A 15,801-nucleotide genomic window follows, 5' to 3' on the forward strand; every position below is an offset into this window, starting at 1 on the left:
AAATTTCATGAGTGTTCATATATCAACACTTTCAAATGGTATGCTCAGTTCATCGCGTACAGATGGTCAGCGTCATAATGTTAGAGCTTGATAGAAAATTTAGGAAAACACGTCATCAAGCTTTATCATATTGTTAAATGATTACAGAAACCACACCTACACTGTCGCCTACATAATTTACAGTAACAGAGTATAAAGCACGAATGAAACACAGCTCGCAGTTTTTTGTACATGGGGCTAAAAGTCGCGACACAGATTCTCTAACAAAGGAAAGACGTGTGAGCAAAAACCCTGTCCTCCTATATTGATGTATATTCCTTTGGTGGCCTCATGTGATCCTGAATTGAGGATCAGACCAACTATCTTCCCGTGTCATAGTTGTTGCAAAACCTTCAAAAGCCCATGTCTGAAACAATTTCAAAACGAGATTCCCCACCAGGACTGTCAGGCATTTACAATGGAAGAGCTGGGCGTTGGCGGACAACATTCAACACGCCCCTTGCAGTAGCCTGTTGCCAGGAAAAAGTCAGTGAGAAGCACTCAGAGGGAAAAGTAATTTCTTTTGGTTGAAATCGTTACCTCGTAAAAGGAATTGAAATTTAGGCGTAAAAGAAAACGTCTCAAGAATGGGGCTCGCTGGCTCCCGGCAAGCTTGCTGCTTCTCAGTATGGTATACAACGAGTTTGACTTCTTGTTGAATTCCTTAAGACCAGAAGAAGAAAAAATTATAAGAGACCATTTCACCTTTGTATGACTGTTGTAGAGAAAATATAAAGCACCTCGGCTATGTTTTCAAGTTCCGAAGTGTTTGGATTGCTTTCTTGATTCTCTATGTTCCAGCAGAACTGGAGACAGAGTTTCATGATGCTGTCGAGTATCCTTGAGACGGAACCAATGTCGAGGAAAGATTGAGAGATAAGGGCCGAGAGATACCTGCATTTGTACAGTACATTAGGTAAGTAGTAGGGGCAGGCATAAGAAACTAAACCAAACCAAAAACGTAGAGAAAAAGATCTCTATTCCAGCTTGCTTTACAAAATACCTAAAATCGAATCAAAAACCAAACCGGAAAATTAAATGGCCATGCAAGTAAGTAACATTAAGATGATTGAAAGGGAACAACGAGCACTGAATATTCTTACTCTTGATGGAAGCCAACGAGTTCAGTGAAGTCTTGAGAATCGTGGATATGAGTCTGCAACACCTTCCATTGAGATTCTATCACGTCAACCTTAAGACATAGAGAGTCAAACCTTCAACGTTGTTTTTTCCGAACTGGTTTGTGACCACTTTGAAACTATTATGAGACGTCATAGGTTTCTTTACCTGAATGTAAAACTGAAGATTCCTTATCAAAAACGCCATGTGCTCTCTAACACGCCACATGGGTCTTATTCCTTGTCGTCTTTGTTGAGATGTTGATCCGTTTGTACCATCTTTTCGATGTTGAGCAGATTCTATATGATCTTGATGCATCACAGAAGCCCATGATTTCTCTAATTCCATCTGAGTTCTCTTTAGCCGTATCAAATATTGGAACACCTTGAGATACCTAAACACAAGTCTATAAATCTCAGACAAAGCATCAAAACATCCGCCTAAATAGTTCATAGTAAATTTGATGCAAGAACTTTGAAAGTGAGAAAATATAGAAAAAAAAAAAAAAGAGGATCTAAGCAAGCAATGCCCAAGGATTATTACTTAGAAAGCACTTCTTGAGTGAAAAATAGTTGCATGGGCCAATCAACAGAATACTCCAGAGCAATAGCGTCCCAGCCATCCACAGAGGTGTCTGATGTAAGATTTGCCTTCCCAGCGAGAGATACTTTAGATCTCGCTAAGTCAGCTTGAGAAGATCTGACTGTAACTCCAAATGAAGGCATCCTGGTAAGAGTAGTAGTTAAAACAGCCAAGTTATGGAACAGTTACTAATGTGTGCTTCCAATTAGCTCAAAGGCTGGAAATTAATCCACCTAATATGAAGTATTTTAATAATAGTTTGATGTGTTACTGACCGTAGGGATACCCTAGAAAAATACTTATCTTCCTCCGCAATGGTTTTAGTTGCAGCCTGTGTGTTCCCAAAAGAGAGAGCGTTACAAAAATAATTTGACCTGACCGGAGCTTTTTATCATAAGATCTTTTAAGTTGTATCCACATACCAACTGAAACGGTACCATAAGATCAGATTCTCCAGTTGACTGGCGCGGCGGCAAACGCATTAACTGACGACTCTCCTCTAGAAAGCACTGAAATCAGAAAGTTTAGTATATCAGATATGAAATTACATGTCCGCAGGTCTTTTACTGAGTCTAGTGCAAGGAAACAAGGACATGAGCAAGTGGGAGCGACATTAATCACGATTAATTATTCATTTTAGATAATCAACAATATTAATTATGGTTTACCTGAAAGAAATCTCCTTTTTCTAAGAGAAAATAATCTTTTAGAGCTTTAAGATGGCCGTTGAGATCAGCACGCACAACAACAAGCTGTAGAAAGGAAGGTAATGTGACCCCAGAAAATAATCCAAAAGATTATAGACAAAAGTTGTCAAGGGAAACCTGCCAAAGATGACTGGCTGCTATTGCTCGAACAGAATCAACAGTGCACTCAAATGATCTCTTGTGAAACTCAGATGATTCCTGCACTTAGACATATTAATTTAAGCATACAATCTGAGCTCTAACGTGATCCTAGGAGAATGGCATATATTATTTCTATGTATGAACAAAAAAGACCGCAAGTTGCATGACCGAAATCAACTCAATTATCATGATTGTTACACTTTTCACCATAAATATAATGGGCAGTGAGAAAGTCTCCCAACACAGTACCTTTAAATCTTTGAGCATAGCTTCGATCTTGTCTGCCTCGGATTGGGGAAGCAACTCTCCCCCTGTAAGATCTGCATCTAACTCAGTTTCCCTTTCAGGGAAATCACTATGCATAAACCCTCGAATCCTCTGGGAGCCACGCATTGTTTGCTGAAAATTCTTATCCTTCTGGAACTGGAAAGCAGGACTTGGATTTCGCAAGACCCTTATGGCTTTCCCCGCAAAAAGAATTGATTCACCAAGCCGCATAGGAATATAATCAGGTAACATATCCTACAATATAAGCACAAAAACATCAATTATATAGTAATGGTAACTAGATCAAAGTTGAAATTGGCATGGAGAGTACCAAAGAAATGTGAAATCCAGAGTGCCAATCAGTTAAAGACGTCTCATGAACTGAGGTACGAGCCAATTTATCAGATATTTCTTCCTGAGATGAGCGATGATCTAAATCTCCATCTTCCTGCCTGCAAGCAAATCAGAAAGAGTTGTACGTTTTTGGAGAAGACCAAACAGAAACCAAAGTGTATACACACAGCGCAGACGACAGCAAGCGATAATGTATCAGCGCAAGCAAACAGCAGCTACCTAACCGGTATCATGGGAGACTTCATGAGGACCACTAAACAAAAGTAAAATGACCAAAATGAACTAAATTAACAATTACCTCTTGATGAAAAACTCTCCATGAGGATCCTGGAGAATCCCATAGACCATCCAAGCCGCAAGTTGATTATACATGACCTGATGTCCATGCCAAAGAAGCCTGATACAAAAAATTGACAAGTGTGAGCTGGACTAAAAATGATTTCAGTTTACTGCAGATAGAGCTATTGAGCCAGTGAATACCTTTGGAGACAAGTCCTCAGTTCAGGCACACCGCAATGACACCTTTTATTCAACACATTCAGAAGCTGCCCTCCACGAATATCATCACGCTCAATCTCAAGAATAACCTCGTACAGGGGAGGGAAAAGAACAAAAAACTAGGGGAAAAAACAAAGACAGATAAAATAGCATTATACAACTCAATATACACATAATCATATAGTATTCATAAGCTCAATCATCAAGTGATCAATGTGTTGCTAAATGGTATTGGGAATGCACCTTATTGAGCCCCTGCGTAACCGTAGCCAGAATAGGCGTAGTCTCGGCCAATAGCTTCTGCTCAATTTGAAGAACCGCAGATCGATAAACCGAAAGAATCTCCCCAATTCCATTAGCAATGGCTCTACGGTATACGCTAGGCTTCTTCTCTCTACTCAGCCTAGACAATTCATCAGCCCGTTCCAACGGATGCACACTAGTTACAGACCTAATCCAGCTCAAATTGCGAGACTTCTTCGCAAACCTGTCGAGCTCTCGATAGTAGAACCCTAGCTTGATCAACCTCTCGATTAAGTCCCTGCAAGGAAGCGCATCAGAATCACTGTAAATCAAAATCGGAGAGCAAACACCAGATCAGCGCGAGAAGAGACTATACCTTTCGCTGGGTTCGATGAAGGAGATGTCCGGAGCTAGTTTGAAGGTACATTCATCAGAGAGAGGTGAATCGGAGTTGAAAGCGAGGCCTAGGGTTTTCAGTTGCTCCCGCTCGTCGACTATAAGATCGCCGGTGAAGCCTAAGAGAGCTAGAAGAAGCTCGTGTAACATTGCGTTTCGGGAAAGTGCTTTAAACTTTTTGGGGAGGGAAATTGAAAATCAAAATGTGCAGGTCACAGTCGCCGGACTTGTTTGATTTACCGGTGTAGTTCAGTGGCAAGTGATGTAATTTCACGACACAACAAAGGTGTTTTGGTACATTTATTACCCATAAGACCTCTTATCCCGGTTTGGAGGTTCTAGTTCTAGTGTATTCCCTCCCAAATTCCAATCAACACCAAATTCGATCTGGTTTAATAACTGAACCAAAAACAACATGACTTATACGCTAAATCAAACCAAACCAAATCAAAATATATTCAATTATTACTTGGTCTTTCTCTATTAAAAACTGAGAGTTGGATTAAATTATCTATCTAATCCTGATTCAGTTTTTAACTTAATATTATAAATGAACTCTAACAAAACCAAAACATATTCAATGTTTACTTGATCCTATCGGACCTTTTCACATAAAATATAGACCAATTCACTCGCATCAAAGATTTGTCTAAGTATGATTAGCTCACCATTATTAAAATTTATAAACTTGATTTTTCAAAATAACACGTACGTGTACGTGTACGCTTAAACTCTTACAGATTAATCGAAGTATGATCAGGTCATTGCAGTCCTTGTTGTAATTTTTTTGATGCTTCTAAACTGAAGTCCGATCGATCGAGCAAGGGACTACTACGTACTATCTACTTCTCTTACAATAACCCTTTTTCATTTTCGTTTTCTTTTGAACAGATCCCGTCAATATATTTATTTTCATTTTCTCAAAGTCTAATCAACATTACAAAGTCAAAGTATCAGTTTATTACAAAAAAAAATATATATGTACTACTAGTATTAACAAATTCCCTATATAATATCTTCTATGTATATAGTTTAACTCAGTCCATAATTTTAGTCGATACAGAACTCATCTTCTTACACTGTGTCTTCTCCATAGAACATTTGAGAGGATTAATGTCTCCATCACTCTTCAATTTCAAAAGTTTCTCTCGCTCAATCAACCACATAATCATAATGTAAGTCCACCCATTTGTATATATAAAACCTACAGTATATGGTTTTAGACAAATACGTTGGTTAATTAATTATACATATTGCGGTGTCAACTAAATGACAATCATTTTTTTTTATTATCGCAGGAGAAGATACGATGTGATCACAAAAGCCTCTCAAAGGGGATATACTAGTGGACGTAGCCATGAGAAGCCATCATGGGCATCAGATCCTAATACCGGATATTTTAGACCTGAGACTGCAGGTGCGAAAGAGAACTTAAGTCCACACATTGAAAAAACCTCTAAAATTCAAGGTAAAATGCTGAGAGGAGAAGAGTTATGGTGGATGCCTGACCCTCACAGCGGGTACTATAGACCCGACAATTTTGCCAGAGAGCTTGACGCAGCTGAGCTACGGTCTTTGCACTTCAATAAGAATCACAAGACGACGTAGAGAGCCAAATGATCTCTACATGCTTTAAAAAAATCTGGTACATCGATTTGAAGTGTGAACTAATAATGAAGATCAGTATTTGCAAATTATTGTTTGCCTCAGTGCTTCTTCTTTTCCAATGCTTGACGGATCATGTGTTTAGTCATATTAACTTTTTAAAAATCTGGCAACATGATATGTTCAAGATTGTTTCTAAATGTTGCGTTTTTATTTGGTCGATATTTTACATAACAAGTTGTCACGTATTACTTTTAATTATGTATAATATCGATACCAAATTTCTATTTTCATAATCTAATTTGGAAAAATTGATTGAAGGGGTATTACCACAAATATCTGTAGCCATTTTTCATGTTTTATGTAGGCCTGGGCATAAAATCCGAATCCGAAAATCCGAACCGAACCGAACCGAAAAAATTGGATTAAAACCGAACCGATATTGGAAAAATAACCGATCGGTTGTTAGCTTTCATTATTTTTGGATATCGGATTAAACCCGATCCGAACCGATATCCAATAGATATCTATATATAACCGAACTTATAATATATACTTTAATATCTTTAGGATATACGTGTTTGCCGCATATCGGATTAAATGTTATTTTTAATTGATTTTAGGATGTTACGGAATTTTGCTACTTTTTCTTTAGGAATTTATGGTTTATTTTGGTTTATTTAAAGCTTTTATGCATCGACACAGTTTTATGCTTCACTTTTATATATTGGTATGGTATTATGTTAGTTGGTTCTTTGAACTTGTCATTTGCCTCATTTCTATTTTTATATATACTTGGATAGCATGGATTATTTGAGAATAATTGGATTTAAAAATATCCGAATAAAACCGAATCCAATAAATTTTGGTTAAAATTTAATTATCACAATTATATCCAAACCGAACCAAAATCCGAAATATTCAAACCGAAACCGAACCGAATTTTATAAATATCCGAATGGATATTAGAATCAATATCCAAAAGATCCGAAAACCGAAAATCCGAACCGAACCCGATCCGATATCCGAACGCCCAGGCCTAGTTTTATGAGTAAGTGCCGAACCAAGAAAAAAAGTAATCATTGGTTCTCAATTTGACAAGACCTTCGTGACAAACTAAAAAGAGTGATATATTTACTATGTTTTAGATATCTCAAGCATCAAAGCCGTCTTAGCTCAGTGGTAGAGGGCGTGGCTTTTATCCACGTGCCCGTGGGTTCGATCCCCTCAGACGGCGACTTATCTTATTTTTACGAAATTAGTAGTCTGTTGCCTCAAGGCACACATAATCATAGGATGAATCTTTACAGAGAGAGTTGCTTGGTTTTAAACTGAGTTTTTAGTTTTTTCTTTTACAACCAAAAGAACAAATTTGTCTTAGCAAATCTCTTCTCAAACTCAAATACAATAATTTAGGAAAATATTGTATTATTTATTTAACAAGAAGGCTCCTATACACATAATAAACAGAGAAAAAAAATGAGAAGGAGAAGATACAGTGTAGATTGTGTTTTGTATAAATTCTAAAAATCTGTAAGTAAATCAACGGCAAAGCTGAACACATAAGCTATTAATCCGTGACTCCGAATCCGAGGGATTTGCCAAAATGTAAGATGCTGATTTCCCATTCCTCAAACAAGTCATGCTCAATTGGTTACCTAATTGAGTCGTCTGCAAAAAAACAAAAATAAGAAGAGATATGTGATTAGAGACGATGAAAGGAGATTCAATCCGAGGCCAGAGAAACCGGAGGAACGAAAAAATGGCGCTAAGGATTCTTACCGTGCAAGAGGCTGGTTCTCTGTTACAACTCCATTTAGAAGTTGGAACACATGAAAGATAATGACACCATGAGCAATGTTCGTTTCCATCGACATTGTTGAAGAGAGAGATCAATCCAACAATGAACCTGACAAGGAAAGAAGCTCGGTTAGATAATTTTTTTCACTACTTTTTTCGTGTAAATAAAGAAAAAAAGACAAGATTATCATTGATACAATCTGCAGGCCTTTATGATTTATGAGTATAGGAAAAACAAACAGACGGATTTATAGCTGTTAACGTGGAGGGTGGTAGCATATAAATATAACACTTACCCAGTGACCAAGAGGAGAAGAGATATGGTCCATAATATGCCTTGATACATCTTGTACCTGTGGGGTTTAGCTCCAGGAGCGTTTCTTTGGTTGATCCATCCATAATGGGGACGGATTAAGAGCACAAATCCAAGAAGAAAACCGGTAGCAAACCCTCCAATATGTGCAAAGTTATCTACTCCGGGGAGCACCCCAAGTCCCAAGTTCACCGCCACAATCAATACAAGAGTTATAATGGTCACAACCTAGACAAAGCATTGGCAAAACAACATAAATTTCCAATATAGAAATCATAAATAAGAAAAGGGTTCTGAAGGAATAGTTACCTTGTTAGAATAGATTGTCCAGTTGATAAAGATCTCAGAGAGCATTCCTCCAAGTAAACCAAACACAGCACCAGATGCTCCAACAGAGATGTTTGAGCGGAGGAAAAGAGCTGACAATATACTTCCTCCAAAGCCAGATATCAGATAAAGCAATCCAATCCGTACTGAAATACATCAATAAAAAAATGTGGAAACAAAGGTTACACACAAATTCATCAAAAGGGGTCTTCAAAAGAGAGATAAGAAATCAATCAAGAGAGGGACAGAGCGTAGGTACTTACTAAAACCGAATTCGCGTTCCATACGTACACCAATGAATAAAAGAGTCAACATGTTCACTAGTAAGTGAACAACTCCTCCATGTAACCAGTTGCAAGAAAGTAGACGCCATCCTTCATCTCCTTTAACCACTTTCTTTACATCCAATCCACCCATTGTTTGCAACCTGTTCCAAGTTTAAGTTACCAAAGTTAAATCTCAAAATCTCGACATCAGGACGAGTAAAGGAAGTGGAGATCAACACACACTATCTCCTATTATACTTCCATGTTTTCTACAAGCAATTAGCTACTTCTTCCAAGCTAAAGTAGCATAGTTGCCTGCTAAAATACTTTGAAAATTCGGATTAAACTCCTAAGAAATTTTGGATTTTTCCTTGAAATCCTAAGAAATCTCAAATCTCCTGCTTCATTTAACTCAGTAAAGATTAGACCTTTGATTGAAACAAAGTAAAACCCATAGAAGATAAGAAGCTTATTACTTACGTTAGAGAGGAAGGACCCAGAAGAGGATTCTCTCTTGTGTTCTGAAAAGAGAACCGACCCAAGAAATCAGCAAAACAATCTCCAGATTTTTTCGGACAGTTGTTGACATACATGGTGATGGCGAAGACGACAACGTTAGCAACAACGAAACAGGGAATGAGCCACGCGAACCAGCTCCTAAACTCCTTAACCCCTCTTCCTCTTTCCTCATAAGAACTTCGGCTATGATTCAGAGATCGACGCTGCCCGGATTGAGAAGCAGATTCTACATCCATCGGGTGTACGTTGTTGTTGTTGTTGTTGCTCTCTCTCTGTCGCGTTTTCCCCCAAATCGGAGCTGTCTCTGAATCCTTCTCACCCATTGAATGGAATTAAAAAAATTGGAGCTTTGAACAAAACTTGAGATTGAATTTGAGAGGTGTGTTTGTAGAGAGGAATTAGGTTTCGTGGGTTTGATGTTAGTTGGGGGGTTTACTTTAATCGGCTATTTGGAGACTTTGGAGCTTAAAAGAGCAACAAGTTCCTTCCTCCAATATCTTATTTACACAAAAAGGAAACTTTCGTTTTGGAGTGTTTTGCAGTCTGAAAAGAAGAAAAAAGGAAAGAGTAATAAAGTCAACGGTCTTCACCAAATATGCATCACACGGTTCCTCTCCTAATCCTACCAGTAAAACAGTCTTCTTCCATAAACAAGTTAAGGGTTATTTTAACATCTTATCAAACAGATTAAACAAATTTTTTTACAGATTTTTTTTAAAACTCAATTAAAATATTAAAAAAAATTCAAATATAAATAAAAAAATTAGTGATGGTAAATATATAACCATATAACTAAATAAATAGAGAGAATATTAATATTTTTGCTTAGTATGCTCATATTCCGAATCATGGACTGATTAGTGGTTAGTGGTTCAACCGTTCCATCCTATTGTAATTGACTCGTCTACCTGTTCCATTAGTAACGTAATCATCGAATTATTTACTTGGACGTTCTTGGTCGTGATTTGTATCGATGATGTTTACAACATATCTTTCATATCATTGATGGAAAAGTTATGTTTTTAATTTCGAAAATCGCGGACCTATTCTCTCTCTCTACATATACAATTTGGAATCGGCTTTGGTTGTTAAAAAAATCCCAAACCATTCTATTTTTCTCAGTCGTTTGGTTTGCTAATTCTCTTTCGCTATTTTAATAGGCGTAAAGTTAAGTGGTGGCTCTTATTATATAATTTGGTCACTACTGGTGGCTCTTTAATATCAATCAGACTAATATAAATCTTGTTGAAGCTTTCTTAATCATCGTTTTATCTAAATGTGATTTACTAATTTAAAATGATTGTAAATCCTCACTAATTTATAACTTTGAAACAAACAGCATTCAACACCAACTACACTAATCACTATTAAGTATAAGTTTACACACTTTATTCAACACACGTTTCTCTAACTGATCGTCTGTTACATTCTAATATATATATATGCTGTCGATTAAAAAAACAAAAACTACGTACATTTCGACACGTGACTTATCTAAAACTTGTAAACACAGAGTTTTCCTCTTACAACAAGAGAATATTAGTGATTGAGAAGAGAATTATCCAAGAAAAAATGGAGAGTCATCCACGTGTCAAAACCAGGATTGATGTTTAGAAGTGGTAACATATTGGAAGAACTGGTCCATAGTGTTCGGAGGAGGGTTTTAGGGCTAAATCTAAAAAAAACCGTTGGTTAGTTTTTGTAGCCCCACAAAAAAAAAAAAAACATGTCTTTAGAGAAAAAAACGTTTTTAATTTACTAATCTTCTAAACTAGTCAGATGTCGACAGGTGTTGTTAAATTTGAGTTCGAGTTTTTTTTGTAAAGGATAAAGGATTTGTGTGGTTTCATATGGGGTTTATGTTCAGACACAAACCCAACTTTAAAGGCGGATGTTTTACGGTTTATAAGTTTCTATATAATCAATCTCTTTCCCACTAACAAATTTCTAACATAAATCTCACTTTTCTTTCTCACACAAAATCAAAATTTCGTTTTCGAGAAACGACAAACAATCATAACTCATAAGGTTTGTGAATTTCTATGAGTGATTTATTTTGTAAATAATGTGTGTGTTTAGTTTATGTCCTCAACAACTGTTCGTGTTCTAGGATCTGATATTTGGAATTTTTTTTGGTTCAGGATTAACGTAAGTAATTTGCAGTTGTGTGTGTTGCAATTAAGGAACATGGTGGACTGTGGTGTCGATGCCTACCAACTTCCCCTTGTTCCTAGGGCATTTAGATCACCCAGAGTAGTGCGCATAACAATTCTAATTAACAATATTTCTTCTTCCAAACATGATACATTTGGCTCACTCGATCACATCTTTTTTTTCTTCTCCAGGGACGCAGGCTAAGGCCTATGAGAAAACGGAGATCCGTGTTCGAGGTTTCAGCCCAAGTGGCTGGACATCTCTCAGGTGAGCAAAAGAACCGAGTTGCAATCTGCTCGTTGCCCCACGAAACAAAGGAGACGAAGGACAGTTTCGTCGTCAATAACTTCTTGGAAACAATGGAAGTTGAGGTTAAGCCTCAAACTGGATTGGAGAAACCTTCTAAGGTGTCATTGTCTAAGGACTGGTTAGCTCTTGGTCCTTCCATGTCTAACTCTCCAATCACACAAGAAGAAAACTTCGATTCAAGTTCCAAGATCGGTAAAATTAAGTCACTCGCTAACTTTTTTTTTTACATAAAAATTTGATTTATTTGTGTTTGTTTGGATATATGTAGACGGTAAAAGAAAGATGTGCAACATGAAAGGGAGATGCTCGTGTTGTAGCCAGGAATCGCAAAATATATATCCTTTGAAGAAAAGAAAGTTGTTTTACCAAAATCATCAATCTCATGACACACGTACGTGAAGCTCCGTGTACCGGTATATATGCTGTATGCACATATATATTTGTGATAAGATCTATATGAAATTTTGTTACTTGTATATAACATTCTCTTATCGTATTTTCAGTTAAATTATGTATTAAATCTTTGAAAATCTCGGAGCTATTGGTGGACGTTCCCGAATCAGCCACGGTTGGGTCAGTGAAGCTAGCGGTATTGGAGGCGGTAACACGGATTATTAAGGATGGTTTAAACATTAAAGTGCTTCTTCGAGGTAAAACCATCGATGATGACTCCAAAACGCTTCTTCAGATTGGGATACCTCGCGATAATAACGATGACCACAACTTCAGCTCGTTGGGATTCATGCTAGAACCGCAGAATTCAGAAACAACGACAAATACAACGCTGACCACTGTTTCCGCTAGAACACGACTTAGGTACACAATCAAAAGTTTTGATTCAACACCATAATTTTTTTTTGTGTGTAAAGGCATTTCTAAAATTCTTGTTATTACTAATTTTGTTTATATTCTTTTTAAACTGCGGTCATAAATAGACAAAATAGGGTTATAGGGTCCGTGGATAGCAATTGTTCAGTGGCAGCTAAATCCGTGGTACCGGTGCGGATGAAGCATGCCTCGCCGCCAGAGATGGTTCAACGTAGAATCAGAAGGCCATTCACTGTCTCAGAAGTAGAAGCTTTAGTTCAAGCCGTAGAGAAGCTCGGAATCGGAAGGTAATTAATTAATTTTCAAGCTCTTAATTAAAGTCTCTAGTTTATATGTTTTCAAACTGTAATAATAGGTTTGTTAAATTATTGAGTTGCCTTCTAATTTCTATATATAAATTGTTTATTTTCAGGTGGCGCGACGTGAAGTCTCACGCATTTGAACATGCAAATCATCGTACGTACGTTGACCTCAAGGTACCTTTTTAGTGATATAAGCAGCGTCTATATATGTATACAATCAGAATTTTTACTGTGAGTAAGAAACAAATTAAATTAAGTGATATAAGTGTATGAACTAAAACAGGATAAATGGAAAACATTGGTTCACACGGCGAAGATATCAGCAAGGCAAAGGAGAGGCGAGCCTGTGCCTCAAGACCTTCTTGATAGGGTTTTAGCAGCTCATGCTTTCTGGTCTGACCGGACCGGAACCGGATGATATTTATATTCTATTTAGAATTATTTAGGTTTAGATAGAGTTTTGATTTAATGAGACAGATGATTTGTCCTTGTCAATCAAATAAGATAATCATATTAATTACTCCAGTTGGGATTTGGGAACTATATATTTGGTGTAGGTTCCAAGTTACAGTAGATGATTAAACGCGTGTAATGTTGTGTGATTCAACACTTGATTTAAACATTTTATATTCAGTGTTTCAAAGAATTCTTTCAAGAATATATCTATTTTGATAAACGTTCTATGTTTGAAGTTAATTTGTAAATTTTAAGATTTTGGTTTCCTAATATATTTTGTATATAACTACAACTAAAACCAAAAAAAAAAAGAATCTAAAACTTCCTCGGATGAATATCTCTAACTACGTACTAATATGATTCTGATGAATGGTTTAGCTTTTAAGCATTACCTATAGTCTCTCTTCAAAATATATTAAAGCTTGTATCCCATATTTGGGCCAACTAATTAAACCTTCTGCGATCCAATACATGTAGTAGATGCCGTCGTTTGGGCCTCCACGTAGTCCCCTCTCACTCGTTCTCCTTAACCGATAAAGTGGCTAGTGCAACTTGGCCACGTGTATTTGTCTATCCCATACTTTACGGGCACACAAAAATATCATATCCTCTGTTCCTGTAATAGTAAAACTAATTACATTCTCATTCTCCTCTCTCTTTCGATCTTACGCAGTTCTTTCGCGTTTCCTTCTCTGCTTTTTCATTTTCTTTAAAGAAGTGTAGATGGCGAATGATGGAGGACCTAACTGGGATGGATTGCTCAAATGGAGCCTCTCTCATTCCGATGGATCTTCCTCTTCTCGCCCTATATGGTCCTTTCATCTTTTCTCAATATCTTTCTTCTTTGGAATCCATTTGAAATCTCTTTACCAAATTTTTCTTGTTCGTATATATGTTTTACATTATATACCCAAGTCTTGTTTCAAGCTTGTTATTATCTTTGATCAACCCCTTCCGTCTCTTGCTAGTTTGCTGTTAATAGATTCTTTAATTATTGGGATATATTTTTTATTCTGAGAAAATTAATCATTTGGATCATGAACTTGTTTTTTCGGATTTTGATTTTAAAACTGTGTTCTGGTTGGTTAGTGAGGAAGATCGACGATGGTTTATGGAAGCTATGCAAGCACATACAATCGATTCAATATCTCGTATGAAAGTAATTTCTCAAATCATGAAAACGCCTGAGCAAGTCTTGGAGGCTCAAGGCGTCACGCCTGATGATCTTGAAGGTTCCTTACTTCGTTCAAATTGCGATCAATTCGTTTAATATGTAAAAGGACTGGTCTTATTGATACCTTTATTTGGACAGGAATGTTGGATGAGCTACAAGAACACGTTGAGTCGATCGATTTGGCCAATGGTTTGATTTCACATTACTTGTTTTTTTTGGTTTTTTGTTATCTTCTGTGAATGGTTTTTTGACATATGTTTTGGATCATTAATATTTCAGATCTTCACTCCATTGGAGGTTTGGTCCCTCTCCTTAGCTATCTCAAGAACTCTAATGCGAAAATTCGAGCAAAGTCGGCTGATGTTTTAACCACGGTTGTCCAAAACAATCCAAGAAGCCAGCAACTTGTTATGGAAGCAAATGGGTTAGAGCCATTATTAACCAACTTTGTTGCTGATCCTGACATTAGAGTTAGAACCAAGGCGCTCGGTGCTATATCTTGTAAGATTTACTATTTCTAGCAGCATTTGCTTTGAGAACCCAAAGGCCAAAAGTGTGACAGTGTTTTCTTGTTTTGGACAATATTGCAGCTCTTATCCGTAACAACCAACCCGGTATTACTGCATTCCGTCTGGCAAATGGTTACGCTGGCTTGCGAGACGCTTTGGTTTCTGATACCATTAGATTCCAAAGGTAAAAAAACGTCTCAAGCATATGCATTAGCGTTAGATAGATGAATTTTTGATCCGGGTTTTGGTTCTGTTCCAGTTCAAGTTTTTAGTTCATGAATATTACTATATTAGTAACCAATTATTCTTTCCGTTTCAGGAAAGCCTTGAACTTGATTCACTACCTTCTCCAAGAGAGCAACTCAGACTGTAAAATCGTTAGAGATCTTGGATTCCCTCGCATTATGATCCACCTAGCATCAAATCAAGACTTAGAAGTCCGGGAATTCGCCCTTCGTGGTCTCCTAGAGCTCTCCCGTGAAGAATCTGAGAGAAACCTTGACAGAGCAGATGTGAATCTAAGACAACTTCTTGAGGAGAGAATAAGAAGAATAATATTGATGTCGGAGGAAGATCTTTGTGCAGCTAGAGAAGAAAGACAGCTAGTGGATAGTCTTTGGACCGTGTGTTATGATGAACCGTCCCATCTAAGAGAGAGAGGCCTGGTTTACCTCCCTTCTGATGACGAGCTGGCTCCTGATGTGGTTATGGACCACTTTGAACCTCCTCTAAGGGCTTGGGCTGCAAGACGACATGATGAAACGAGTGAACCCCCGGTTCCACTACTTCTTGGTCCTGCACCGTGATTTTGTTGGGAATTTAGGAAGAACCAATCTATAGGATTTTTCATATAGCAACAAAACAGCATTGGTTTAGATATTTGAGCAGCAACA

At 37.3% G+C, this 15,801-nt stretch overlaps 5 protein-coding genes and 1 non-coding gene across 7 annotated transcripts; 4 read left to right on the top strand and 2 right to left on the bottom strand.

Annotated features, from left to right (window-relative positions):
- Window positions 1-66: 66 nt before the first annotated feature.
- Window positions 67-4,554, bottom strand: LOC17885884 (gamma-tubulin complex component 4). Of its 2 annotated transcripts, XM_006290571.2 has the most exons (16): window positions 4,327-4,551; window positions 3,951-4,248; window positions 3,690-3,826; window positions 3,508-3,606; window positions 3,187-3,307; window positions 2,838-3,110; window positions 2,565-2,645; window positions 2,409-2,492; window positions 2,163-2,249; window positions 2,016-2,071; window positions 1,702-1,884; window positions 1,327-1,552; window positions 1,143-1,231; window positions 780-933; window positions 580-702; window positions 67-509 (listed from the first exon to the last, which is right to left on the bottom strand). In XM_006290571.2, the coding sequence occupies exons 1-16, from the start codon at window positions 4,494-4,496 to the stop codon at window positions 453-455; spliced, it is 2,238 nt and encodes a 745-aa protein (XP_006290633.1). In that variant the 5' UTR covers window positions 4,497-4,551; the 3' UTR covers window positions 67-452. The 2 variants fall into 2 exon arrangements, with proteins under 2 accessions (XP_006290633.1, XP_023638300.1); XM_023782532.1 differs by lacking the exons at window positions 67-509; window positions 580-702; window positions 780-933 and adding an exon at window positions 940-1,042 and having other exon boundaries at window positions 4,327-4,554.
- A 905-nt stretch (window positions 4,555-5,459) lies between these two features.
- LOC17885716 (late embryogenesis abundant protein 37) lies at window positions 5,460-5,954 on the top strand. Its single transcript, XM_006292935.2, has 2 exons — window positions 5,460-5,521; window positions 5,645-5,954. Exons 1-2 carry the CDS (start codon window positions 5,460-5,462, stop codon window positions 5,952-5,954), a joined length of 372 nt encoding a protein of 123 aa, XP_006292997.2.
- Window positions 5,955-7,116: 1,162 nt separating this feature from the next.
- TRNAK-UUU lies at window positions 7,117-7,188 on the top strand. The gene has a single exon. It is a non-coding gene; the product is annotated as a tRNA-Lys (tRNA).
- Window positions 7,189-7,316: 128 nt separating this feature from the next.
- Window positions 7,317-9,667, bottom strand: LOC17885072 (RHOMBOID-like protein 4). The gene is made up of 6 exons (XM_006291206.2): window positions 9,138-9,667; window positions 8,655-8,818; window positions 8,374-8,537; window positions 8,048-8,292; window positions 7,734-7,860; window positions 7,317-7,622 (listed from the first exon to the last, which is right to left on the bottom strand). Exons 1-6 carry the CDS (start codon window positions 9,497-9,499, stop codon window positions 7,494-7,496), a joined length of 1,191 nt encoding a protein of 396 aa, XP_006291268.1. The 5' UTR covers window positions 9,500-9,667; the 3' UTR covers window positions 7,317-7,493.
- A 1,696-nt stretch (window positions 9,668-11,363) lies between these two features.
- Window positions 11,364-13,187, top strand: LOC17886813 (telomere repeat-binding protein 6). The gene is given in 7 exon segments (XM_023783183.1): window positions 11,364-11,429; window positions 11,522-11,831; window positions 11,908-12,039; window positions 12,143-12,455; window positions 12,575-12,754; window positions 12,880-12,943; window positions 13,053-13,187. Coding segments are annotated over 7 exon segments (1,200 nt in total).
- Window positions 13,188-13,869: 682 nt separating this feature from the next.
- LOC17885562 lies at window positions 13,870-15,770 on the top strand. The gene is made up of 6 exons (XM_006291290.2): window positions 13,870-14,037; window positions 14,315-14,457; window positions 14,538-14,588; window positions 14,679-14,900; window positions 14,990-15,092; window positions 15,228-15,770. Exons 1-6 carry the CDS (start codon window positions 13,949-13,951, stop codon window positions 15,712-15,714), a joined length of 1,095 nt encoding a protein of 364 aa, XP_006291352.1. The 5' UTR covers window positions 13,870-13,948; the 3' UTR covers window positions 15,715-15,770.
- The last annotated feature ends 31 nt before the right edge of the window (window positions 15,771-15,801 follow it).

Source organism: Capsella rubella, unplaced genomic scaffold, assembly GCF_000375325.1.
Source record: "Capsella rubella cultivar Monte Gargano unplaced genomic scaffold, Caprub1_0 scaffold_5, whole genome shotgun sequence".
Classification (NCBI taxonomy): Eukaryota; Viridiplantae; Streptophyta; class Magnoliopsida; order Brassicales; family Brassicaceae; genus Capsella; species Capsella rubella.